Source organism: Theropithecus gelada, chromosome X (assembly GCF_003255815.1).
Source record: "Theropithecus gelada isolate Dixy chromosome X, Tgel_1.0, whole genome shotgun sequence".
NCBI lineage: Eukaryota > Metazoa > Chordata > Mammalia > Primates > Cercopithecidae > Theropithecus > Theropithecus gelada.
Window position 1 is genome coordinate 45,872,483 of NC_037689.1, and position 27,096 is coordinate 45,899,578.

Here is a 27,096-nt window from a genome sequence, read left to right on the forward strand (position 1 = left end):
GGCTCAGTACGCGGCCTTTTCCCAGCCAAGAGCCCCGTCATAGGTGGGCGCGGACCCCGAGCCGATCTCGCCTTATTAAATTACAGAAATCGGTATTCAAAAAAAAGGGCGGGGTGGACACTCCTTCTTTTCTGTTCTCACACCCTAGCTGATTCCCAGGTTTCGGGAAACTCCACAGGAAACGGAAATGGTCTCTCCCTGGCCTGCGCGCGCGCCGGGTTGCATCACCCGCCTCGCACGGGCCGGGCGGGGCGGGGGTTTGGTGGCTGCCCTCAGTATTGCCTGCACAAATATCTACCAGGTCTGCGACGAATTGCTCCAGCAACTTTGCACCGTGTTTTCCAGTAAGCCTACCGACAGGCACTGTGCAGATTCAAGCGGAGAGAAGTCCAAGTAGTGAGGCCGCTGCTGAACTGGCCATCCTGAGCCCCTACTCGGCCTTCCCGCCTCCGCTTCCCCGCCCCGCACTAGGACCCCTGCAGACGATCAGGCGGCAGCCGGGGTGACTTCCTTCCTCTTCTGGCAACATGGCGGGCGGAGAAGCTGGAGTGACTCTGGGGCAGCCGCATCTTTCGCGTCAGGATCTCACCACGTTGGTGAGGTTTTGCTTGGGGAGGATGCAGAGTGAGCTCGGGAGTGGAGATGACCGAGCCTCCCGGTGGCATTGGTACTAGTCAGTGTCGGGAGCATGGGTCAGGAGCCTGGGTCAGGAGGGAGACCTGGAGCTGGGCGCCTTAAGCCATGCTCACGCCGCCTGTACCCAGGCCAGTCCACGATCTGGGCGCAGAGGTGTACGGTCGTGGGACTTCGAGCTTCTGGAGGATTCGGCTGGAAGTCTTGATGTTGATTGTCATGGTTTCAGCCTCTTAACGTCTGGGAAGGGAGTGTCTTGTCTGCATTACTTTTAGTGCTAATGTTCCCAAGATTGGGGGAGCCTCTGATCCCCAGATATCCCATAGTTGAGTGGAGATGTAGTCTGTTGTGTAATGATGAAGGGCTCTTACAGCTTCCCAGCCATAGGAGTACAGAGTTACCGATAGAGGAAAGGCGCTTTAGAAGTAGTAGAAAGCTGTGCAGATGGTGGCGAGATGTAGATGGCAAACGTAAAGTCAAAGGAAAAGTTCTGCTTTGTTTTATGTGCGATGTTTTAAAATATATTTCATTGCAGGATGTTACCAAGTTGACGCCACTTTCACACGAAGTTATCAGCAGGCAAGCCACAATTAATATAGGTAAGAGTAACTTAAGAAACCTGATCTTCTTGATCTCCAACAATTAATTTTAACCTCACTTTTTGTGTGATTACCTGGATAATATGAGGATTCACATATTCAAGAAATAGATATTGAGTCCTTGTGAATAAAGCACCTGCTAGATTTGCGGGGGAAGGGAGCACAAAGAATGCTGCCCATGTCTAGCTTACAGACTTGGTAAGAAGAAAAAATGGAGACATAAGAAAAGTTTAATAGCATAAGGCAGTATGTAGTCATACGTAGCAGAAGTTTAAGGAAGAGGTGAAAATGTGGCTGTACTTGCCACACAGGATTATTTCAAGGGCCGAATTTATGAAAGATTTATTTGATGTACAAGCTGTGATTAAGTAGAGGGTTTTTTTTTCTTTTCTTTTTTTTTTTTTTTGAGACGGAGTCTCGCTCTGTCGCCCAGGCTGGAGTGCAGTGGCCAGATCTCAGCTCACTGCAAGCTCCGCCTCCCGGGTTCACGCCATTCTCCGGCCTCAGCCTCCCGAGTAGCTGGGACCACAGGCGCTGCCACCTCGCCCGGCTAGTTTTTTGTATTTCTTAATAGAGACGGGGTTTCACCGTGTTAGCCAGGATGGTCTCGATCTCCTGACCTCGTGATCCGCCCGTCTCGGCCTCCCAAAGTGCTGGGATTACAGGCTTGAGCCACCGCGCCCGGCCGAGGGTTTTTTTTTCTTAATTGGCACCTGGAACTTTAGAGGAGAAGTTACGTTGACCGAGTGTAAATTTTGGACATTTTGAGTTTGTACAAACAGCATAGTTAAAAAGTAAGACTAGTTTTTAACCTAGTTAAAAAGTAAGACCCCACCATGAGGCTATTAAAGTTACAGTATTACAGTCTGAAGCTTTAACTTATTAATGCAAACAAAGCCCAAATAAGCGTACAGGCCTTAAACTACTGCCCCTGCATTAAAAATTTTGGTTGGGGTGACCTCGGAGCATAACTTAATCTCCGAACAACCTATGCTAAGACTATACCAGTTAAAGCGAATTACTATGCATATATTGACCCAATAATTTGATCATTGGAACAAATTACAATTAAACTTAGGTTGTTTCCTTGTTTGTTCACAAATCCCTTTTTGTTGTGTCAGGGCCCATCATACCTGTTTACTTTAATCTGGAAATGCTGGAAGGTTCCTTAATATATAAAGTTCTGGCTGGGTGCAGTGGCTTATGCCTGTAATCCCAGCCCGTTGGGAGGCGGGTGGATTGCTTGAGTCCTGGAGTTGGAGACCAGCCTGGGCAACATGGCCAAACCCCATCTCTACAAAAAATACAAAAAATTAGCTGTGTGTGGTGGTGCATGCCTGCAGTCCCAGCTACTAAGGAGGCCGAGGTGGGAGGATTGCTCGAGCCCAGGTGGTTGAGGTTGCAGTGCGCTGTGATCAGGGCATTGCACTCCAGTCTGTCCCAGAGTATGTTTTTTAAGTAAAGCTGTTACATGAAAGTTTCTCTTCAGTCCTGTATGAGAACACGTTTCTAGTAGGAAGGGGTATGGAGGAGGAAAAATGGAAATCACTGTTGGTTTTATGTTGGTATTTACAGTAAGTTATGGCTTTGGCTTTATTTTATTTATTTTATTTTATTTTATTTTATTTTGTGGTAGAGTCTCGCTCTGTTGCCAGGCTGACGTGCAGTGGTGCGATCTCGGCTCACTGCAGCCTCCATCTCCTGGGTTCAAACGAGTCTTCTGCCTCAGCCTCCCCAGTAGCTGGGACTACAGGCACGCGCCACCACGCCCAGCTAATTTTTGTATTTTTGGTAGGATGGGGTTTCACCATGTTGGCTGGGATGGTCTCGATCTCTTGACCTTGTGATCCAAAGTGTTGGGATTACTGGCGTGAGCCACCATGTCCAGCCGGCTTTGGGTTTTCTACACTTAACACTATTTGAAAAAATATTTGGTATGTAATTAAATGCACATGAATTAATTTTTTGAACTTTGACCATAGGTACAATTGGTCATGTAGCTCATGGGAAATCCACAGTTGTCAAAGCTATTTCTGGAGTTCACACCGTCAGGTTCAAAAATGAACTAGAAAGAAATATTACAATCAAGCTTGGATATGCTAATGCTAAGGTAAGCTGTGTACTGTGGAACAAGAAACTAACTTTAATTGTTGTGCAGATAATAAATCAAAATCTTTTTTTATTGAAATTTTAGATTTATAAACTTGATGACCCAAGTTGCCCTCGGCCAGAATGTTATAGATCTTGTGGGAGCAGTACACCTGATGAGTTTCCTACAGACATTGCAGGGACCAAAGGGAACTTCAAATTAGTCAGGTGACCTCTTTTTTGCTAAGCATACTACACTTTATATTTTATTGTCTTCTGTTTTGTACTTTTTGAAATATTGAGATGTTAAACAATGAACCTAATTGCTAAATGGTTTTGTTGTTTTTCCATTGTTTTATGTTTTTATGGCAAATCTGAAAAGTCAAGCATCTAAACCTGAGTTAAAATACTTACCTGCAATTTCTCCAAACTAAAAGTATCACTTAAACAAAATAGAAAAACAACTCATTGGATTGAAGGGATTCTTTTTCTAGGCTTCCTGAATTTCTTTTAAACAGTGCTGTTTTTGTATATTAAATAGAGATGAACAGAGCCATTTCTAATTCTCTAAAACACTTGAACTTGTTCGCCATCTATTTTCTGAATATGATTGCATACCTGGTTTTTTATCAGGATACTGACATCTGTCTAGTGATGTTTATGGGGATTGGAGATGCCCTACAAGGAATGTTTAGATTGGGGCAGGGCTGGGACCAGGGAGAGACAAGTGAGGCCTTCACCTCAAGCCCAAAATTTAAGTGGGCCTGGGGGTGGAGGTATGCCAGAAAACTCAGTAATTAGGATAAATATTTTAATGCAGTTTTTTTGGAATTAATGCAAAAAATATGATAAACAATATCAGAATTTTAAATAAAGGCAGACTCAATATTACTGAATTTGTTTCCTCTCTTGCTTCAGTATCACTTTGTGGCTCAGCATGGCTTTGTATTTTGTTTATGATTGATTTTTTGCATTAATTTTGACTTTTTAAAAATATTGAATGCATATATTTTTCTTTCTTACTCTTTTCTTCTTTTTTTTTTGAGACAGTCTCTCTCTGTTGCCCAGGTTGGAGTGCAGTGGTGCGATCTCGGCTCACTGCAGCCTCCACTTTCTGGGTTCAAGCAATTCTCATGCCTCAGCCTCCTGAGTAGCTGGGATTACAGGCATGAGCCACCGCGTCCAGCTAGTTTGTATTTTTATTTATTTATTTATTTTTGAGATGGAGTCTTGCTATGTCGCCAGGCTGGAGTGCAGTGGCGTGGTCTCGGCCCACTGCAACTTCTGACTCCCTGGTTCAAGTTATTTTTCTGCCTTAGCCTCCCGAGTAGCTGGGATTATAGGCACGCGCCACCACGCCCAGCTAATTTTTATATTTTTAGTAGAGACGGGGTTTTACCATGTTGACCAGGATGGTCTTTTTCTCTTGACCTTGTGATCCGCCGGCCTTGGCCTCCCAAAGTGCTGGAATTACAGGTGTAAGCCACTGTGCCTAGCCTAGTTTTTAGATTTTTAGTAGAGGCGGGCTTTCACCATATTGTCCAGACTTGTCTCCATCTCCTGGCCTCAAGTGATCTGCCTGCCTCAGCCTCCCAAAGTGCTGGGATTACAGGCATGAGCCTCAATGCCTGGCCATTTTCCTTGATTACTGAGTTTTTTGGCATTCTCTTAAAGTTCGCGCTTGTCTCACTGTAGTCCTGGTCCTTAGTAGGGGATTAGGAAACTTTTTTCCACAAAGGGCCAGATGGTAAATATTTTCAGCTTTGCAAGCCAGAGTTTCTGTTGCTTCTGTTCTTCTATTACAGAAGCAGATGTAGGCAATATATGTATAAATAGATATGGTGGTGGGCTAGATTTGGCCTAAGAGCTGACCTCTGTTTTAGATCATGACAATGTGAGCATACGATGAAAAAAAAAATTGTGACTCTGAATGAATACCATAGTTTTGTTTTAAAAAGGGCTGCCATCTCTGTTTCAAATGGGCAATTCTAGCTTTTCAAGGTGCTACAGGTATTTTTGGAAAAAATTTTTTTTTTTTTTTCTTAGTAGAGGCCAGGTTTCACTAGTTGGTCAGGCTGGTCTCAAACTCCTGACCTCGGGTGATCCACCTGCCTCAGCCTCCCAAAGTGCTGGGATAAGTCATTATAAGTTTTAGCTTTCAAATCAATGACATTCTCAGTATATACTCTACACCATTATTCTATACCATTTTCACTTTCGTTGGATTTGGGAGTTTCTTTATCTTCTGTTCTGCACATAACTAATTTAATTTGCTTTGTAATCTGCAGTGGTTTTAATCAGCTGGTGAACTTATTTCCAAGTTCTAGAAACACCAAGCCCTGTAACCATTTTATACCAATAAGATTATTTCCTAAGTTGATTTAACTTTAAAAAAATCTATAACTAGCATGTTTAAGTAGTGATTGATGTTAAGGCTGATTGTTATTTCTCAATTGTTAGACATGTTTCCTTTGTTGACTGTCCTGGCCATGATATTTTGATGGCTACTATGCTGAATGGTGCAGCAGTGATGGATGCAGCTCTTCTGCTGATAGGTAAATACCTCACAATTGGTTTGGACAAATCAGTGTGGAGCAAATCCAAGATGAAGTATTTAAAGCGGAACTAAGGCCTTTAAGGATCATATCTATTACCTAAGGGTGACATGAATGGGAACTAACGTGTCATCCAGGATGACTTTCCTACCTACCAGCTATCACAAAATACTGAAAAAGATAGATTTGGGGCTGATAGCTTGTGAGAATTCTTGTGGTAGCATTTGAGAAAATGAAAAAAAGTCAGTAGTTCATTTTTCTCATTTAAATCACATGAGGTGATTTAGTTTTAAATGTATGTGTAAAACTTTGTGTTATGGTTTGTGTGTGTGTGTATGTCTGAACTGTCTACTGTGGAAGTATTTAAGATACAAATACCATTCATAATAAGTGCTGAAGTCTAGGAATAAGTGGAGTTTTGAAGGGTAGCGTATGTATTGTTTCTTACGTTAGCTGTTGAGAGATTTCATTACTATGGGATAAAATTTTTTTATTTTTATTTATTTTATTTTATTTTTTTGAGACGGAGTCTGGCTCTGTCTCGCCCAGGCTGGAGTGCAGTGGCGCCATCTCCACTCGCTGCAGGCACTGCCTCCCGGGTTCACGCCATTCTCCTGCCTCAGCCTCCCGAGTAGCTGGGACTACAGGCGCCCGCCACCACGCCTGGCTAATTTTTTGTATTTTTAGTAGAGACGGGGTTTCACCATGTTAGCCAGGATGGTTTCGATCTCCTGACCTCGTGATCCGCCCGCCTCAGCCTCCCAAAGTGCTGGGATTACAGGCGTGAGCCACCACATCCAGTGCTTTTAAAACATTTTACCCCAGGCTTGGCGCGGTGGCTTACGACTGTAATCCCAGCACTTTTGGAGGCCGAGGCGGGCGGATCACGAGGTCAGGAGATCCAGACCATCTTGGCTAACATGGTGAAACCCCGTCTCTACTAAAAATACAAAAAATTAACCAGGCGTGGTGGCAGGTGCCTGTAATCCCAGCTACTCGGGAGGCTGAGGCAGGAGAATGGCGTGAATCTGGGAGGCGGAGCTTGCAGCAAGCTGAGATCGCGCCACTGCACTCCAGCCTGGGTGACAGACTAAGACTCCGTCTCAAAAAACAAAAAAAAACAAAAAACATGAACCGGGTGTGGTGGCACATGTCTGTAATCCCAGCCACTCAGGAGAATCTCTTGAACCCGGGAGGCAGAGGTTGCGGTGAGCCAGGATCGCGCCATTGCACTCTAGTCTGGGCAACAAGAGCGAAAACTACATCTCAAAAAAAAAAGCGACTGGGCATGGTGGCTCATGCCTGTAATCCCAGCACTTTGGGAGGCTGAGGCAGATGGATCACTTGAAGTCAGGAGTTCAAGACCAGCCTGGCCAATAGGGTGAAACCCTGTCTCTACTAAAAGTACAAAAAATCAGCCAGGCATGGTGGTGCATGCCTATAATCCCAGCTACTTGGGAGGCGAAGGCACGAGAGTCACTTGAACCCAGGAGGCAGAGGTTGCAGTGAGCCGAGATCGAGCCATTGCACTCCAGCCTGGGTGACAGAAGGAGACTTGGTCTTGAAAAAAAAAAAAGCACCCGGGCGTGGTGGCTTACACCTGTAATCCCTGCACTTTGGGAGGCCAAGGCAGGTGGATCACTTGAGGTATCAGGAGTTTGAGACCAGTCTGGTCAACATGGTGAAACCCCGCCTCTATTAAAAGTACGAAAATTAGCCGGGCGTGGTGGGGCACACCTGTAATCACAGCTACTCAGGAGTCTGAGGCAGGAGAATCGCTTGAACCCGGGAGGCAGAGGATGCAGTGAGCTGAGGTGACGCCACTGCACTCCAGCCTGGGTGACAGAGACAGAGTGAGACTCAGTCTCAAAAAAAAGAAAAAAAAAATTTTTTTTTTTAAAGCATGCCATGTCGGTATAGTCAGGACACTTGAGCATCACGACTTGAGGAGGTTGATCATTGGAGTCCTCAACAAAACATGCCCATTTCTTTATAATGCACTGTGGGTTATCTTCGCAGTTAGCATTCTTCCCTCCCTCGGTTGAAGAATAGCCTCTGATATTAGTTAAAATTCATGGAGAGTATTAGGTGCCTTTCCCTTTTAATTAGTGTCTACTTCTCAGGAACTTGACTGGGCCAGAACATTTCTAAGACTGGAGAGAGTTAGAGGGCTATACCCCATACCTGAGCAAAAACTGGGTACAGACCCTGAGAAAAGCCAGACTTACTGATTTTAAGCTTCTTGCTCAGGACCAGGATTGGGAGCCAGACAATTGGGAGGTTCCAGTGAACGCAGGCAACAGACAGTGAAGCAGGGCCAAACGGTGGATATCTGGCAATAATATCTAGGAATGTTGCCTTCATTAGGGTTAGAACATTGAGAAGTCTCCTTTATTAGATGCCAACTTCTTTTGGCAGGGGGGGGAGTGGGTGGCAAAAGAGACTCAAAATGTACCATTTTATGTATTTAAAGTGTACAATTTAGTGGCATTAAGTACATTGACAATTTTGTACAACATAGTGTTTGTAGTTTCACCACTATCTAGTTCCAGAACTTTTATATCACCACGAAAGGAAGCGCCATGCCCATGAAGCATCCATCGCCATGTTTTCCTCCCCCAGCCCCTAGCAACCAATAATCTGCTTTCTCTCTTTATGGATTTGCCTGCCTGTTCTGGATATTTCCAGCTATTCTTATATGTATCTTTTTTATTCTTCATCAACTAGCTGGTAATGAATCTTGTCCTCAGCCTCAGACGTCTGAACACCTGGCTGCTATAGAGATCATGAAACTGAAGCATATTTTGATTCTACAAAATAAAATTGATTTGGTAAAAGAAAGTCAGGCTAAAGAACAATACGAGCAGATCCTTGCATTTGTCCAAGGTAAGAAGCCATAATATGTAATAAATCTATGAATCACTTTGAGAGGCATTTACTCTGGATACCAGATGTTAAATTAACTTTTAATATATTATCTAAACAAGGTAAACTTATGAGTCTTAAGCCTTATCGCCCTACCTACTGCTTGTTAGCAACCTGATACAACTAATGAAATCTGTGATTCTGAATTTAATATACTAAACTATATTTTTGCTGGCAGCAAGTTAGAACTGGGGTTGTTTTCTGGAAACTTTATCGATCAGATTAAAAAAAATCTCAGTGATAGTAAAATGAATAAAATAATTTTTAAAAACCTCATCTTACAGTATTTGTTACTGAATAGCTACGTTAAGATTTGGAAGTGACAGTGATTATTTAATCTCTAGAGTGTTGGCCGGGCACGGTGGCTCATGCCTGTAATCCCAGCACTTTGGGAGGCCGAGGCATGTGGATCATCTGAGGTCTGGGGTTCAAGACCAGCCTGACCAATGTGGAGAAACCCTGTCTCTACTAAAAATACAAAATTAGCAGGGTGTGGTGGCACATGCCTGTAATCCCAGCTACTTGGGAGGCTGAGGCAAGAGAATCGCTTGAACTCAGGGGGCGGAGGTTGCGGTGAGCCGAGATCCTGCCATTGCACTCCAGCCTGGGCAACAAGAGTGAAACTCCGTCTAAAAAATAATAATAATAGTAAATAAATAAGTAAATAAATCTCTTGAGTGTCCCTTCTCTAATAGCATAATGTTTTTCATTTCAGAGGAGACATGATGTATCTTATTCTTGACATTTTCTCTCTTAGTCTTGTTTTTCTTGTTAGGTTAATTTCTTATGAACTCAGTTCTGTCATCATGAAAAGTAGTAAGTGATTTTGATTAAAGTCTAATTGTGTTTGGTCTATTTCTTTGACTAGCTTGTTTGACATATAATTAATACAGAGCAAATATATATGGTTGGGCTTGGTAGCTCACACTTGTAATACTAAGACTTTAGGAGGCCGAGGCGGGTGGAACGCTTGAGTCCAGGAGTTGAAGACCAACCTGGGCCACATGGTAAAACTCCGTCAATCCAAAAATTTATCTGGGCTTGGTGGCACACACCTGTGGTCCCAGCTACTATATAGGAGGCTGAGGTGGGAGGATCGCTTGAACCTGGGAAGTGGAGGTTGCAACAAGCCGTGATTGTGCCACTGCAGTCTAGCCTGGGCGACAGAGCAAGACCCTGTCTCAAAAAAAAAAAAAAAAAAATTAAAATTATATGTGCCAGCAGTCTTTGATTAGCAGAGTCTGTAATTTTATCTTGACATTTATTGGGAGATTAATTACATGTTGTTAGAAATATTTTCAACTAGTAGAGTGTTCTTTCACAGGAGTGTTAGTATGTTCTTTATTTAAGCAAGTTTATCGTTGTACTAATATTAAGTATGTCGACTAATATAAAGTAACAAATTTTCCCTTAAAGGGATTAGTATTCATTTTCAGGAGTGAAAACAGGATATTGCCATCTTTCTGAACAGAATTATCCACTTTCCACTTGTTGCTGACATTTGTATGGGGTTTAGGCATCTATTTTATTATAGTAATCTTAATCGTTTTATGTAACAGATACATAGAATAAATTTTTAAAAACTGAATAATTTTGATCTTTCTGAATTTTGTCATATAGGTACAGTAGCAGAGGGAGCTCCCATTATTCCAATTTCAGCTCAGCTGAAATACAATATTGAAGTTGTTTGTGAGTACATAGTAAAGAAAATTCCAGTACCCCCAAGAGACTTTACTTCAGAGCCCCGGCTTATTGGTAAGTGATAGGATTTGCCTTTAACTCTTAATCTGATCTTTTCCACATTGGTGATTCCTCTTCAAGGATGTTTATTAATATTTCCTCTTTCTGCAGAGGTGATAATTCATACAATTTTTTTGAAATCAATTCTGAGATTGTATTAGTAGTGCTAGATTGTATTACTGAATGAGGGACAGAGTCCTGAACACAATAAGGAGCTGTTAACCTAGGCCGGGCACGGTGGCTCATGCCTATAATCCCAGTACTTTGGGAGGCCAAGGTGGGTGGATCACATGAGGTCAGGAGTTTGAGACCAGCCTGACCAGTATGGTGAAACCCTGTCTCTACTAACATACAAAAAAGTAACTGGGCATGGTGGCGGGCGCCAGTGATCCCAGCTACTCAGGAGGCTGAGGCAGGAGAATCTCTTGAACCCAGGAAGCAGAGGTTGCAATGAGCTGAGATCGTGCCACTGCACTCCAGCCTGGGCAACAAGAGTGAAACTGCGTCTCAAAAAAAACCCAAAAACAACTGTTAACCTTTCTGTGCTCAATATATGGTACATGATCAAGATGGAGTAATACAGTATTCTCTATGGAATCATAATGTTTTAGTCAGGGTGTTCGAACTTCCTGACTAAAACATCATACAGATGATTTTGTTGTTCAATTAACGAAGAACTGATACTGATATAATTTGATCACCTAGGCTTGTGGTTCCTACACAAGGATGTAGAAACCTTCTCGAAACAGATATTTGAGCTCCTCTGGGCCTTCATCCAGGCTCCTGGTGTTTAGTAGGAAATACTTTCCGAAGTGCAGGTCATGTAGTCCTAGTATTTTGTAGTTATAAAGCTGAATTGTTCTTACAGGAGTTACAGAGGTATGTAAAGAAAATGTCCATAATCTCTCTGTCTTCAAGTTCTAGTCCCTTAGCCCTAAAGTCAGCAAAGTTAACATTTGCTGTCCATTATTCCCACACCTTCCTCATTGTTCATATCATCATGTATAAACATATACACAGGCTGGGCATGGTGGCTTTCACCTGTAATCCCAGCACTTTGGGAGGCTGAGGCTGAGGTGGGAGGATTGCTTGAGGCTAGGAGTTTGGGACCATCCTGGGCATCAAAGGAAGACCCCGTTTCTACAAAATAAAATATAGCTGGGTGCAGTGGTGTGTACCTGTAGTCCCAACTACTTGGTAGGCTGAGGCAGGAAGATCGCTTGAGCCCACGAATTTGAGGCTATAGTGAGCTATGATTGTGCCACTGCACTCCAGCCTCTATGATAGAGGGAAAAAGAAATCCATATACAGACATTGATTAGTTTATTTTTCTTTATGGAAGTGGGATTATATTATACATATAATTTTTATAATTTTTCTTAACAGTATATGAGGGTCATCCTTCCAGATCATTACATACAGCTCCAACATTATTAATAGTTGCATGATGCTCTATAATACTGGTATACCATATATGCCACTTGTTAACAAACTTAAGTTATTTTCATTTTTCCCATCATAAGTAAGACTGCATAAGCATTGGGATAATACTAGATTTTGTTACAAAGGCACCCCTTTGGTATAAATCTCAAATGGTCACTATTTTCGAAATGTTAACTTGGAAAATATTATTTCTTCTAAAGTTAAAATTAACAGAACTGACTTTAATTTGTTTTATTTTATTTTAGTTATTAGATCTTTTGATGTCAACAAACCTGGCTGTGAAGTTGATGACCTTAAGGGAGGTGTAGCTGGTGGTAGTATCCTAAAAGGAGTATTAAAGGTAAAATGGGTTTTGGTTGTTGTGATTTTGGTTTTTTTTGTTGTTGTTGTTTGTTTGTTTTACCCTTGTCTTAATCAGGAAAAAAAGTATGGACAATCCAAATTGAAAAATAAAATTTTTTCCATGGTTTCTGGCATTTGATAAAGAGTTCTCTTTTTTAATATTCTTCTTTTCCATCTTCAAACTTCACTCCCCCCACCCTTCTAGACCTCTGAATCCACTCTACCTTCATGAGATCCACCTTTTTAGCTCCCACATATACAGATGAGTGAGAATGTGTGATGTTTGTCTTTTTGTGCCTGGCTTATTTTACTTAAAATGGCCTCCAATTCTAGATATGTTGCTGCAAATGGCAGAATTTCTTTATTTTTTATGGCTGCATAATACTCCGTTGTATATATATGCTGCCTTTTCTTTTTTTCTTTATTTCTTTCTTTCTTTCTTTCTTTCTTTCTTTTTTTTTTTTTTTTTTTGAGGCGGAGTCTTGCTCTGTCGCCCAAGCTGTAGTGATCTCGGCGCACTGCAACCTTCACCTCCTGGGTTCAAGCCATTCTCAGTGCCCCAGCCTCCCAAGTAGCTGGGATTACAGGCACCTGCCACCAAGCCCAGCTAATTTTTGTATTTGTAGTAAAGATGGGGTTTCACCATGTTGACCAGGCTGGTCTTGAACTCCTGACCTCAGGTAATCCACCCACCTTGGCCTCCTGAAGTGCTGGGATTACAGGCGTGAGCCACTGCGCCTGGCCTATATACTGCATTTTCTTTATCCATTCATCTGTTCATGGGCACTTAGGTTGATTCCATATTTGGCTATTGTGAACTGTGCTGCAATAAACATGGGAGTGCAGATACCTCTTTGATATATTGCTTCCCTTTCTGTTGAATGTATACCCACTAGTGAAATTGATGGATCATATGGTAGCTCTATTTTCATATTTTCAGGTTTTCAAGGAACCTCCATATTGTTCTCCATGGTAGCTGTACTAATTTACATGCCCTGATAATAGGTTTTTTTTTTTTTTTTGAGTGCATTGGCATGATCTCGGCTCACTGCAACCTCCACCTCCTGGGTGCAGGTGATGATTCTCCTGCCACAGCCTCCCGACTTGCTGGGACTACAGGCACTCGCAACCTCGCCCGGCTAATTTTTTTTTTTTTTTTTTTGAGACGGACTCTCACTCTATCGCCCAGGCTGGAGTGCAGTGGCGCGATCTCGGCTCACTGCAAGCTCTGCCTCCTGGGTTCACGCCATTCTCCTGCCTCAGCCTCCTGAGTAGCTGGGACTATAGGTGCCCGCCACCACGCCTGGCTAATTTTTTTTTTTTTTTTTTTTTGAGACGGAGTCTTCACTTTGTCGCCCAGGCTGGAGTGCAGTGGCACCATCTCGGCTCACTGCAAGCTCCGCCTCCCGGGTTCGCGCCATTCTCCTGCCTCAGCCTCCCGAGTAGCTGGGACTACAGGCGCCCGCCACCGCGCCCGGCTAATTTTTTTGTATTTTTTTTTTTTTTTTTTTTTTTGAGACGGAGTCTCACTGTGTCTCCCAGGCTGGAGTGCAGTGGCGCGATCTCGGCTCACTGCAAGCTCCGCCCCCCGGGTTCACGCCATTCTCCCGCCTCAGCCTCCCAAGTAGCTGGGACTACAGGCGCCCGCTACCACGCCCGGCTAGTTTTTTGTATTTTTAGTAGAGACGGGGTTTCACCATGTTAGCCAGGATTTTTTTTTTTTTAATAGAGACAGAGTTTCACCGTGTTAGCCAGGATGGTCTCGATCTCCTGACCTCGTGATCCACCCGCCTCAGCCTCCCAAAGTGCTGGGATTACAGGCGTGAGCCGCCGCGCCCAGCCTAATTTTTTTTTGATAGAGACGGGGTTTCGCTATATTGGCCATGCTGGTCTCTTAACTCCTGACCTGCCTGCCTCAGCCTCCCAAAGTGCTGGGATTACAGGCATGAGCTACCATGCCCAGCTATATTTCTTTGTTTTCCATTATGTCTTTTGTGTCTGACTTCAAAATTTATAGACTTGTAAGTATGGAGCACATTTGATGTGGTAATAGACTTGTGTGGTGGGTAGTTAGCAGCAGTTGGATTGTTCTGGTTTTGACAGTCTCGTTCACATCTTTTTTTTTTTTTTTTTAAAGAATAATTATCTTTGAAATATAGGAATGATTGCCTTTTCAGTTTTATGATCTTCCTGTTGGAACTTTATTATTATTTTATTTTATTTTTGAGACGGAGTCTCTCTCTGTCGCCCAGGCTAGAGTGCAGTGGTACGATCTCGGTTCACTGCAACCTCTGTCTCCCAGGTTCTAGCAATTCTGCTGCAGCCTCCTGAGTAGCAGGGATTACAGGCACGTGCCACTACACCTGGCTAATTTTTGTGTTTTTAGTAGAGACGGGGTTTCACTGTGTTGGCTGGGCTGCTCTCGAACTCCTGACCTCAGGTGATCCACCCGCCTCGGCCTCCTAAAATGCTGGCATAACACACGTGAGCCACCGCACCCAGTCCCTGTTGGAACTTTTGATAGGTAAATGATCATTTTGTGTAACACAGTAATTCTAATTATTAATTATATGTTTACAGGTGGGCCAGGAGATAGAAGTAAGACCTGGTATTGTTTCCAAAGATAGTGAAGGAAAACTCATGTGTAAACCAATCTTTTCCAAAATTGTATCACTTTTTGCAGAGCATAATGATCTGCAATATGCTGCTCCAGGCGGTCTTATTGGTAAGGATTTTTTCTCATCTCTTTTAATTTGTGGCTATTTATGGACTTTTAATGGGGGATGGATTACCAAAAGGGACATATTATAGATTTTTAATTGGGTATTTTAATAATAGAGTGGGGCGGGGGAACAATCATGTGGTTAAGCTCTTGTTTTAGGTTGTAAGATGGTTTCATGCATTTGTAAAAATGATTTTTAAACACAAAGGATACATTTTGGTCAAATATGGAGTAACTCCTTTTTAGCAATATAAAAAAGTTTGATGACTTACCATGTAAGGTATTTATGTACACTTATGTTTTTGTTAACACAATTTTTGTGGTAGGTAATGGTTGCCTTTTTTTTTTTTTTTTGGAGATGGAGTCTCACTGTGTCCTCCAGGCTGGAGTGCAGTGGCGCAATCTTGGCTCACTGCAACCTTCACCTCCCAGGTTTAAGCAATTCTTCTGCTTCAGCCTCCCGAGTAGCTGGGACTACAGGCACATGCTGCCAGGCCCAGCTAAGATTTTTGTATTTTAGTAGAGACAGGGTTTCATCGTGTTGCCCAGGCTGGTCTCGAACTCCTGAGCTCAGGCAATCCCCCGCCTTGGCCTTTCAAAGTGCTAGGATTACAGGCATGAACCACCGTGCCCGGCCATGGTTGCTTTTGTGTATATTTTGCAAATGGGAAATTACCTACAAATGTCAGTTGAATGATGTCAGATCGTATTTCCAATGATGTAGAAATACAAGAAAATAAATTTCTTTGAGTAGCAATTACTGAAATGATTTAAAAACTTTTCTAGTCTCTTACAACTTACTGTATTACTCAATACCCAGAAAAATGAAAGATTCAGTGAGAATTAGAGGGGGTGTATGTACCTTTAGATTAAAGAAGAAAATGTTTGGTAAGGACACAGTTTATTCTTCACCAAACAAGCTGTGTGTCTGGTTGAAAATTTTAAAAGGGAAATAAAAGAAAACAGAAAAACGAAAAAGAGTTTACCAGATTGGCTGGGCTCAGTGGCTCACGCCTGTGATCCCAGCAATTTGGGAGGCTGAGGTGGATGGATCGCTTGAGCTCAGGAGTTTGAGACCAGCCTGGGCAGCATGGTAAAACCCTGTCTCTACTAAAAATACAAAAGTTAGCTGGGTGTGGTGGCCCACACCTGTAATCCCAGCTACTTGGGAGGCTGAGGCACGAGAATCGCTTGAACCCAGGAGGTGGAGGGTGAGCCGAGATCACACCAGTGCACTCTAGCCTGGGTGACAGAGTGACACTCTGTCTCAAAAAAAAAAAAAAAAAGAAAAACAAGAAGAAAAGAAAAAAAGAGTTTACCAGGTTGGGCATGGTGGCTCATGCTTATAATCCCAGTGCTTTGGGAAGCCGAGGTGGGAAGATTGCTTGAGACCAGGAGTTTGAGACCAGCCTAGGAAACCGTGAGATGCCGTTTCTCCAATCAAATAGTAAAATAAACTTGGTTTGGTGCCTGTAGTTCCATCTCTCATTTTATCCTTTGTGTGCATGTGTGTGGTAAACAAGGGATATCTGGTAACTTTTTAAAAATTTAACTTAAGGAACTTTTTATTTATTTATTTATTTATTTTGAGGCAGAGTCTTATTCTGCCACCCAGGCTGGAGTGCAGTGGTATGATCTCGGCTCGCTGCAACCTCTGCCTCCTGGGTTCAGTTAATTCTCGTACCTCAGCCTCCCGAGTAACTGGAACTACAGGCACATACCACCACAGCCAGCTAATTTTTGTATTTTTAGTAGAGATGGGGTTTCGCCATGTTGGCCAGGCTGGTCTCGAACTTCTGTTCTTAAGTGATCCACCCTCCTTGGCCTCCCAAAATACTGGGATTACAGGCGTGAGCCACCACACTTGGCCTATACTGTAATGATAACCCCCATAGAGCCATTGCTCAGCTTCAGCAATTATTAATGTTTTACCAATCTTGGCTGGGTGCGGTGGCTCATGCCTGTATTACCAGCGCTTCGGGAGGCCGAGGTGGACGGGTCACCTGAGGTCAGGAGTTCGAGAAACCTGTCTCTACTAAAAATACAAAAAAAAGAAAATTAGCCATGGCAGCACATATCCGTAATCCCAGGTCGCAGTGAGCCGAGATCATACCACTGCACTCCAGCCTGGGCGACAGAGAGAGACTGTGTCTCAACAACAGCAGCAAAAAAAAGTTTTCCAAATCATTCTTGTTCCATCTATGTATCTTCTTTCCCCTACTCCCCTCAAGACACAGCTAGAATATTTTGAAGTAGATCCCAGGAATCATATGTAGTCTTTTTTTTTTTTTTTGAGAGTCTCTCTGTCACCTAGGCTGGAGTGCAATGGCGCGATCTCGGCTCACTGCAACCTCTGCCTCCCGAGTTCAAGTGATTCTCCAGTAGCTGGGATTACAGGTGTCTGCCACCACGCCCGACTAATTTTTGTATTTTTAGTAGAGATTGGATTTTGCCACGTTGGTCAGGCTGGTCTTGAACTCCTGACCTTAGGTAATCCTCCAACTTGAACCCCTCCCCAAGTGCTGGGATTATAGGCGTGAGCCACCGCGCCCAGCCCATATGTGGTCTTTAATTATCTTTTTGATCAGTCTTTCAGGGGAGAAATGGCATGTAAATACTCTGCAAACTACTCATTTAAAATTTTGTATTCTTTCAGTTTTTGTTAAGGATATTCAGACTCATTTTGAGTTCACTTATTATCTCTATTTGCCCTTTGTTTAGAATTTATTTTTGTTGTTTTCAAGACCAGGTCAGTAATACTTACATCTCCTGCATTAAGTTCTCAGCCAAGCCATCATTCCTAGAAAATCAGATTTCTAAACCCTTTGTTTAGAATTTAAATCAAGAGAATCTTTCTGTTCTCATTTGCCCAGTCATCTCATGAGTGTACATTTCTCTTTGTCTAGATAAAACAGGTATTTTCTTGTGCCTATATAGCTATTGTATGAGTATGAAAATAAAAGTATGAAAGTGTGTAGGTATGTGCTGTGCTTATATGGCTTTGGGGTATCTAATTCACTTTTTTTTTTTTTTTGGGAGATGGAGTCTCACTTTGTCACCCAGGTTGGAGTGCAGTGGTGCGATCTCTGCTCACTGCAACCTCTGCCTCCTGGGTTCAAGCGATTCTCCTGCCTTAGCCTCCTGAGTAGCTGGGACTACAGGTGCACACCGCCACACCTGGCTAATTTTTTATATTTTAATAGAGACAGGGTTTCACTGTGTTGCCCAGGCTGGTCTTGAACTCCTGAGCTCAGGCATCCACCCGCTTCAGCCTACCAAAGTGCTGGGATTACAGGTGTGAGCCACTGCACCTGGCCGACTAATTCACTTTATAGGTGTTTTAGGAAATAAAAAATTGAGCTGTATACATCTTATTTTTATATTAGGAGTTGGAACAAAAATTGACCCCACTTTGTGCCGGGCTGACAGAATGGTGGGACAAGTACTTGGTGCAGTCGGAGCTTTACCTGAGATATTCACAGAATTGGAAATTTCCTATTTCCTGCTTAGACGGCTTCTAGGTGTACGCACTGAAGGAGACAAGAAAGCAGCAAAGGTAAATGCTTTTTATAATTCCTGTTTGTAAAAAAGTGACAAATGGGAGTGTTAAACCAGTGTTGAGTTTTATTGTTTTGTAGTTAACATGAAATTAAGAAAAAAAGAAAAGGTAAATAAATTTGACCTCCCCAAAATTGAGGTTTTTTTTTTTTTTTTTTTTTTTAAGGAGTTGGAGTGTTGCTCTGTTGCCCAGGCTGGAGTGCAGTGGCGCGATCTCAGCTCATGGCAACCTCCGCCTCCTGGGTTCAAGCGATTCACCTGCCTCGGTTTCCCAAGTATATGGGACTATAGGCATGCACCAGCACGCCCAACTAATTTTTGTATTTTTTAGTAGTGATGGGGTTTCACTATATGTTAGCCAGGCTGGTCTTGACCTCCTGACCTCAAGTGATCCGCCCGCATCGGCCTTCCAAAGTGCTGGGATTACAGGCATGCGCCACTGTATCCGGCCAAAATTGAGAACTATATGGCAGTCAGTTTAAGAAAGAAACTTAAAAAACAGGGAAAAGTATTTGCCATTTATGACAAAGACATGATATTCCTAAAATCGATATGATTTTTTTGTTGTTTATTTTGAGAGTCTTGCTCTGTTGCCCAGGCTGGAGTGCAGTGGTGCAATCTTGACTCACAGCAGCCTCGATCTCCCAGCTCAAGCCATCCTCCCACCTTAACCTCCTGAGTAGGTGGGACTACAGGTGCGGGCCACCACGTCTGGCTAATTTTGTATTTTTTGTAGAGACGGAGTTTTGCCGTGTTACCCAGGCTGATCTCCCAACTCCTGGGCTTAAGCAATCTGCCCACCCCAGCCTTCCAAAGTGCTGGGATTACAGGTGTGATCCACTGTGCCCAGCTTCATGATTATTAAAAAATGTCCCAGATTAGGTTGGCAGAGATGGGAAATTGCTGACACCTAGTGTTGGCAAAGATTTAGGAAAATAAGCAATCATACCTCTCCCCCCCGCCAAGTGATCTGCTCTCCTCAGCCTCCCAACCAAAGTGCTGGGATTACAGGTGTGTGCCACTGCGCCTGGCCCATGTTAACTCTTATATAGCCGTAGTCCTCCCCATTCCCCACTTTGGGAAATTTTGTACCTCATTTGTACTAGGTAACTGCTTCAGAATTTTAAGAGGTTCTTTGGTATGGTTCCTACCTTATTTTGTACAGGTGGATCTTGTGTAAGTTCAGTGGGTGCCAAATAAACCTTCCTTTTGCTGTCTTTAGACTGTATATAGTTCAAATTCCTTTACAATAAAATTTATATAGAATTTTTTTTCTTTTATGATTGACGTATTTCCCATAGTATTTGGTAAATTCTTACTTATATTTGGAAAGCATTTTCTTGATCTTGGGATTTATTTTTCCCTAATTTATTTTTCTAGGTTCAAAAGCTGTCTAAGAATGAAGTGCTCATGGTGAACATAGGATCCCTGTCGACAGGAGGGAGAGTTAGTGCTGTCAAGGCCGATTTGGGTAAAATTGTTTTGACCAATCCAGTGTGCACAGAGGTAGGAGAAAAAATTGCCCTTAGCCGAAGAGTTGAAAAACACTGGCGGTAAGTTTGTTAGTCTTTGCCACTGTCTAATTAGAAAAAGACACAGTCTTGTTGTACAGAAAAAAAAAGCACATTCTTCCTTGAGGACAACAGTTACTGTGGCTTTCAGTCTCAACTATTTATTTGGATGACTTTGAAAACTATACTTCGGCCGGGTGCGGTGGCTCACGCCTGTAATCCCAGCACTTTGGGAGGCCAAGGCGGGCGGATCATGAGGTCAGGAGATCAAGACCATCCTGGCTAACACGGTGAAACCCTGTCTCTACTAAAAAATACAAAAAATTAGCCGGGCGTGGTGGCGGGCGCCTGTAGTCCCAGCTACTCGGGAGGCTGAGGCAGGAGAATGGCGTGAACCTGGGAGGCGGAGCTTGCAGTGAGGTGAGCCGAGATGGCGCCACTGCACTCCAGCCTGGGCGACAGAGCGAGACTCCGTCTCAGAAAAAACTACAACTTTGACTGTAGTCCCATATTTTAGTCCAAATACTGTGATTGGCTTCTCTGCCTGTTAGACACAACCTATGCAAAACCGAATGAATTTGGGTTCAGTATTTCTATTGTCATTGACTTTGGAAATCATTTCACACTTAATAGAAAAATTGCAAGAATTTTACAGAAAACTCCTCTATAGCCTTTTCCTAGATTGACAAATACACATACAGATTTATTTACAAATGTAAGTTTTTTCCTGAACCATTTGAGGGTAGGCTATATATGTTATGCTTCTTGATCTTTTAATACTTCAGTGTATATTTCCCATCAAAAAAGGATACTCTTATATAAGCACTTAGAAATTTAACATTGGCAAAATACTGAAATCTACAGTGCATGTTTCAGTTTTATTACTTATCCCAATAACGTACTTTATGTTCCTCCTGTTTAAAATCATGCATTGCATTTAATTTTATGTCTCTTTGATATTTAATCTGGAGCTTTTTCAGCCTTTGTCTTAATTGACATTAACAGTTCTGAAGAATACAAGCTAGTTACTTTATAGAATATTCCTCAATTTGGGTTTTTCTTATGGTTCGGAAGTGTAACATTAGATTCAGGTTCTTAAGTTAAATACACTGTGAAGTCTCCTTCTCAGGAATCACAGCTAGAGGCACATGATATCTGACTGCTCCTCTTTATTAAGGTTAGTTTTGACTATGTAGTCAAGATGTTGTCCAGCCTCTCTACTGTGTAGTTACTCTCTACCCTTGCAACTAGTAAGCAATCTGTAGGAAGATCTTTTCAGCCAATACGAATAGCCTGTTGCTTATCGAATCCCACACCCCTGGATGTAGCATCCACTGATGATTCTTGCCTGAATCGAACTTGACTATAATGATTACAAAATCATAGCACCTCTACAGGTCACAGTATCCTCCCTCAACTCTACCACCCCACATTTATCATTTGGCATTTTTTCTTTGCCGTTATTTATTTCCCTATCTAGTTATAATATGGACTCATGGAGTCCCATTTTATCCAACATGTTATGATCCATCACTGTCTTCCTTTATTTTCATGTGCATTTTTCAACATTTGGCCAGTGGAGGTCCTTCAGGCTGGCTCTTGTGTCCTTTTGACATGTATTCATCATTTTTTTTTCTTTTTGTTTTTTTTTTTTTGGAGACGGAGTCTCGCTCTGTCGCCAGGCTGGAGTGCAGTGGCGTGATCTCAGCTCACTGCAGCCTCTGCCTTCCAGGTTCAAGCGATTCTCCTGCCTCAGCCTCCCAAGTAGCTGGGACTACAGGCACGTGCCACTGTGCCCAGTTAATTTTTGTATTTTCAGTAGAGATGGGGTTTCACCACATTGGCCAGCCTGGTCTCGAACCCCTGACCTCAGGTGATCCGCCTTCCTTGGCCTCCCAAAGTGCTGGGATTACAGGCGTGAGCCACCATGCCCAACCTCTTCTTTTTTGGGAACATTTCCTTATTTTCTGGCACAGTATCTTCCAGACTCATCTTGTACCTTCTCTGTTCCAGTTTTAGAACTGGCCATTTCTCTTAGAAATGAAAAGCTGAGTGTTCAGGTGTGCTCATTGCTCCTAGGGTGCTATTGCTTCTAGGTCTTTTGAGAGCATAGACCCAGGAAGCATACACACATTTTTGGCTCCTGACTTTTTGCTCTTTCCAGGTTAGTTATTGAATTTGCCCCTTGCTTTCCATTCCTTGTCACATCATCACAGTCCATACCACCATCACTTTACACTTCACAGTTAGTGTGAAAGACCCCTAGTTTGCCTCTTTATTACTTAAGAGCTTGGTCAAAATTAGTCTTCTTAAAACATTTTCATCATGCTGTGTTTAATAATTTCTAGAGGCTTCTCACTACTTTTTGATATTTGGGACTTTTCTAGAAACCTGCTTCAACCCATTTAACCTTTCCTTCTGCATTGTCTTATATAAACCCTCTAAATTAGACTATTTTGTGCCCTGACTGTCCCCATAATTATTCAGATCACCCCTGCCCACTATCTACTTCCTTAATTATTTATTTTATATTTTTTAGAGGCAGGGTCTCTCTGTTGACCAGGCTGGAGTTTAGTGGCTTGATCATAGCTCACTGCAGCCTCAGTGTCTAAGTAGCTAGGACTATAGGCTCACACCACCATGACCAGCTGATTTTTTTGTTTTTTGTAGACACTTCTCACTGTCTCGTGTAGACACGTCTCACTGTGTTGCCCAGCATGATCTCAAACTCCTGGCCTCAAGCCATCCTCCCACCTCAGCCTCTTAAAGTGTTGGGATTATAGACATGAGCCACCCCGCCCAGCCCTGTTTCCTTTGTTAAGGCTTCCATGCTACTGTGCCCATGATGGTCTCATCACTTGTCCAGGAGATTTATCTGAATTATTGCCCTGTAATTTAGAAAGTTAAATTTTTGTTCTCTCTTAAGTAAATAATTATTTGTGGTGGTTTATGCCCTTTTGATTTTACTCTCTTTTGTGATTATATATTTTTTTGCTATTGCAGACATACGACTTCCAGTGTATTTTAAAATAGATTTAAACAATAAACTTTCAGGCCGGGCACGATGGCTCATGCCTGTAAGCCCAGCACTTCGTGAGGCTGAGGTGGGCGGATCACTTGAGGCCAGGAGTTTGAGACTAGCCTGGCCAACATAGTGAAACCCCATCTCTACTAAAAATACCAAAAAATTAGCCGGGCATGGTGGCGCATGCCTGTAGTCCCAGCTGCTCGGGAGGCTGAGGCACGAGAACTGTTTGAACCCGGGAGCCGGAGGTTGCAGTGAGCCGAAATCGCACCACCGTACTCCAGACTGGGTGACAGAGTGACTGTCTCAAAAAAAACCACAAAAACAAAAAAGCAAGAATAAAAAAGAATCTAAGAATATAATGTAGGCTTTCTTTATGGAGGAGCAGGCTTTGGGAACAAATTTGAATTCAGAAGATAAGCAGGTAAAATTTATCATACGATTGTGTGGTAATGAGAGTGAAATGGATGTAAGATTTATGATTTCTTTTATTTTCATTTTGCAGTTTAATTGGTTGGGGTCAGATAAGAAGAGGAGTGACAATCAAGCCAACAGTAGATGATGACTGAAGAATACCGGTTAAATAATACATTCGGATGGAGTTGGAAGTTGGAATTTCTCTTAACAGCCAAGGGGTTTATTTTCAAAGCAATATTGGGGAATTGATTTCACAGTTCGTTACCTTAGTAGGTAACTGTAAGGTTATTCTCTTTTTTTTTTGGTTATGAAAATTTAGGGACTACAGTGAATATAAAAATTGGCATCATATTGGATTGAATCTACATTTTGGCAGAAGTCAAGCGTTCCCACATAATGTCAAAATTATACATCATGCAGTTTTGGTTTTTTTGTTTGTTTTATTTTCTTTTGTTTTTGAGTCTGGCTCTGTCACCCAGGCTGGAGTGCAGTGGCGTGATCCACAACCTCCACCTCCCGGGTTCAAGCGATTCTCCTGCCTCAGCCTCCCGAGGAGCTGAGATTACAGGTGCGCGCCACCACACCTAGCTAATTTTTGTATTATTAGTAGAGACGGGGTTTCGGCATGTTGGCCAGGCCAGTCTCTCCTGACCTCAGGGTGATCAGCCCACCTCGGCCTCACAAAGTGCTGGGGTTACAGGCGTGAGCCACCTTGCCCAGCCCACATCATACAGTTTGAAATGAAACTTTGCCACAACCAGCCTTTGCTGTAGTACACACATATATCACTGAACCTGCTTGAAATAAAGTTTTTTTTTCTTTTTCATGATTCGTCTTTGAGTACCTCCAGGCTGAAGGACTGTTGTACCAGTAAAAACTTAAAGGCACAAATTCTCCTTGAAGACCTTCTCTCTTTTCTTTGGCCCCATATTTTATGTTGCTTTATCTTTGAAATTTTGCATGAAAAGGAAATGAATGGGTTCGAATGAAATTGTCCTTTAAAGCATGATTACTTGTTCCCATGGACAGATATTTTTCTCCCCTTGCTCTTCCTGGCCTGAAACACAGGAAACCAGAGTCAGAAGTTATCTCCCTCTCCCTGTGATGCCTTGAGATTTTTTTCTGCATTGTTTTATGCCTGAAATCCAATAGTCTTCCTCCATTGGAAAATACTGTTATACCAAATAATTCTAGATGAGTAACAAAGATCTTTCTAGGCCTTCATTTTATGGTTTTTCTTAACTGTTAAGATTGTGACACAGATTATATTACTAATTTTTGGATGTTTCGAAAGGTCAAGAAGTAAAAGATGTTAGAAAGCAGTGAGTGAGTCCTTTTGATTTTTAACTTATTCCCCATGTCCCTATACTTCGTGTACTTTTCCTTTTTTTTTTTTTTTTGAGACAGAGGCTCACTCTGTCACCTAGGCTAGAGTACAGTGGCACGATCTTTGCTCACTGCAGCCTCTGCCTCCCTGGTTCAAGTGATTCTCGTGCTTCAGCCTCCCATGTAGCTGAGATTACAGGCACGTGTCACCATACCCGGCTAATTTTTGTATTTTTAGTAGAGATGGGATTTCACCATGTTGCCAAGGCTGGTCTTGAACTCCTGACCTCAGGTGATCTGTCCACCTCTGCCTTCCACAATGCTGGGATTACAGGCGTGAGCCACTGTGCCCGGCTTATTTTTCTTTATGTTTTTGCTTCATAAGAGGTTCTTTTGAGCAGTGATTTACAACTCACTGACAATAGAATTGCTGGGGAAGCTTTTAAAAAAAAAAAAAAAAAATGCCCCACAGAGATTCTGATTTTAATTGTTCTGATTTAATTGGCTTGGAGTAGAATTCAGGTATTGATATCTTTAAAAACTCTCCCCAGTGTTGAGAAACACATTTAGAGAGTTGAGAAGTAGATATATTAAATTACAGAATCTTACTGAATTTTGGTAGTCTGGTAATACAGTTTGCTTTGCTTTTCTTAAATTTGCATTGAGATGGGATTTGAAGCATATTGTGCTCTTGGGAATGTTGAAGTTGCATTGTAGAAGTTTAGAAGCTCTGGCTATGGGTTATCTAAATTGATGTTTTGAGGAAGCATATTAATGTTATAAACTTCGCTGACTTTGAAGGTTGTGTTGTAGCATGAGGAACACAAATAAAACAATTCTAAATCAAACATTAATTTTATATCTAACATGTCCCCATGTGTTTTGAAGGTACCTTCTACCAGAAATTTTGGAATAAGACTTAAAATATAGACTAATTTATTGTAATTAATCTCATGTAAGATTTGAAACCAGAATTTATTATAATGAATTTCAGACATCCACATGAATTGTCAGCAAATTTGTAAAGCACTGTACTGAGTGTAATGGGCATATACAGATAGGAAGAAAATGGACTTTATTTTCATAGAACTTGAAGCCAGCACAGTGATTCTTATCAAGAGATGTACCTAGTTGAGAATGTGCCTGTAATGTTTCTGATGAAAGTACATTGCGGCCAGGCGTGGTGGCTCACACCTATAATCCCAGCACTTTGGGAGGCTGAGGTGGGTGGATCACTAGGTCAGGAGTTCGAGACCAGCCTGGCCAACGTGGCAAAACCCTGTCTCTACTAAAAATACAAAAATTAGCCGGGTGTGGTGGCAGGCGCCTGTAATCCCAGCTACTCTGGAGGCTGAGGCAGGAGAATCGCTTGAACCTGGGAGGTGGAGGTTGCAGTGAGCCGAGATTGTGCCATTGCACTCCAGCCTGGGCGACAAGAGGAAGACTCTGTCTCGGAAAAAAAAAAAAAAGTATGTATTGCATATGTAAATTCTCTTGGCTCTACTGTCAAGATATTTTCAAAGTCTTTAGTTCTCATCACTTCCACTGCTACCACCTTAGTCAAAGCCATCACTGGCTCTCACCTGGACTAGCCTTCTAATTCCTGCTTCTACACTTGCCCTGCTGCAGTCTGTTCACAACACAATAGCCAGAGTGCCTGTTTTTTAGCGAATACTACATACAACTCTGTGATAGTAAGGTGTAAAAGTTAGCCTTTTTTAGCCTCACAGAAATGGGAGGTATGAAGACAGACTAGCTGTGACATCTTCCAGGTGATTTTGAAGCCGACCTGGAAAGCCATCAGTACTTTCCTCCTCCTCGTATCTAACTTCCAAAGAGGATGCCTGTGTGTGCTTGTTTTTGCAGAGGCAATGTGACTTTTATTCTAATAAGGATATGCAAATAACCACTCATAAAATCCCATTTCTAGAAAAACTTGATAGGGTGATGCTTCCAGTGAAATGGGTGATTTTCTGGAGATATATTTTGAAAATTTTAATTACCTAAAATGAAGCAGATAAAAGATTAATAACCATGAAACAGGTGATTCAGAAAGTACCCCTGCTGGGGCCGGGCACGGTGGCTCACGTCTGTAATCCCAGCACTTTGGGAGGCCGAGGCAGGTGGATTACCTGAGATCAGGAGTTCGAGACCAGACTGGCTAACATGGCGAAACCCTATCTTTTTTTTTTTTTTTTTTTTTTTTTTTTGG

At 42.4% G+C, this 27,096-nt stretch overlaps 1 protein-coding gene across 1 annotated transcript; it reads left to right on the plus strand.

Moving 5' to 3' along the window:
- Positions 1-207: 207 nt before the first annotated feature.
- On the plus strand, positions 208-25,733 carry EIF2S3 (eukaryotic translation initiation factor 2 subunit gamma). The gene is made up of 12 exons (XM_025372787.1): positions 208-596; positions 1,169-1,232; positions 3,215-3,342; positions 3,427-3,548; positions 5,781-5,875; positions 8,603-8,761; positions 10,421-10,555; positions 12,229-12,323; positions 14,906-15,050; positions 18,434-18,603; positions 19,986-20,158; positions 23,647-25,733. Exons 1-12 carry the CDS (start codon positions 528-530, stop codon positions 23,708-23,710), a joined length of 1,419 nt encoding a protein of 472 aa, XP_025228572.1. The 5' UTR covers positions 208-527; the 3' UTR covers positions 23,711-25,733.
- The last annotated feature ends 1,363 nt before the right edge of the window (positions 25,734-27,096 follow it).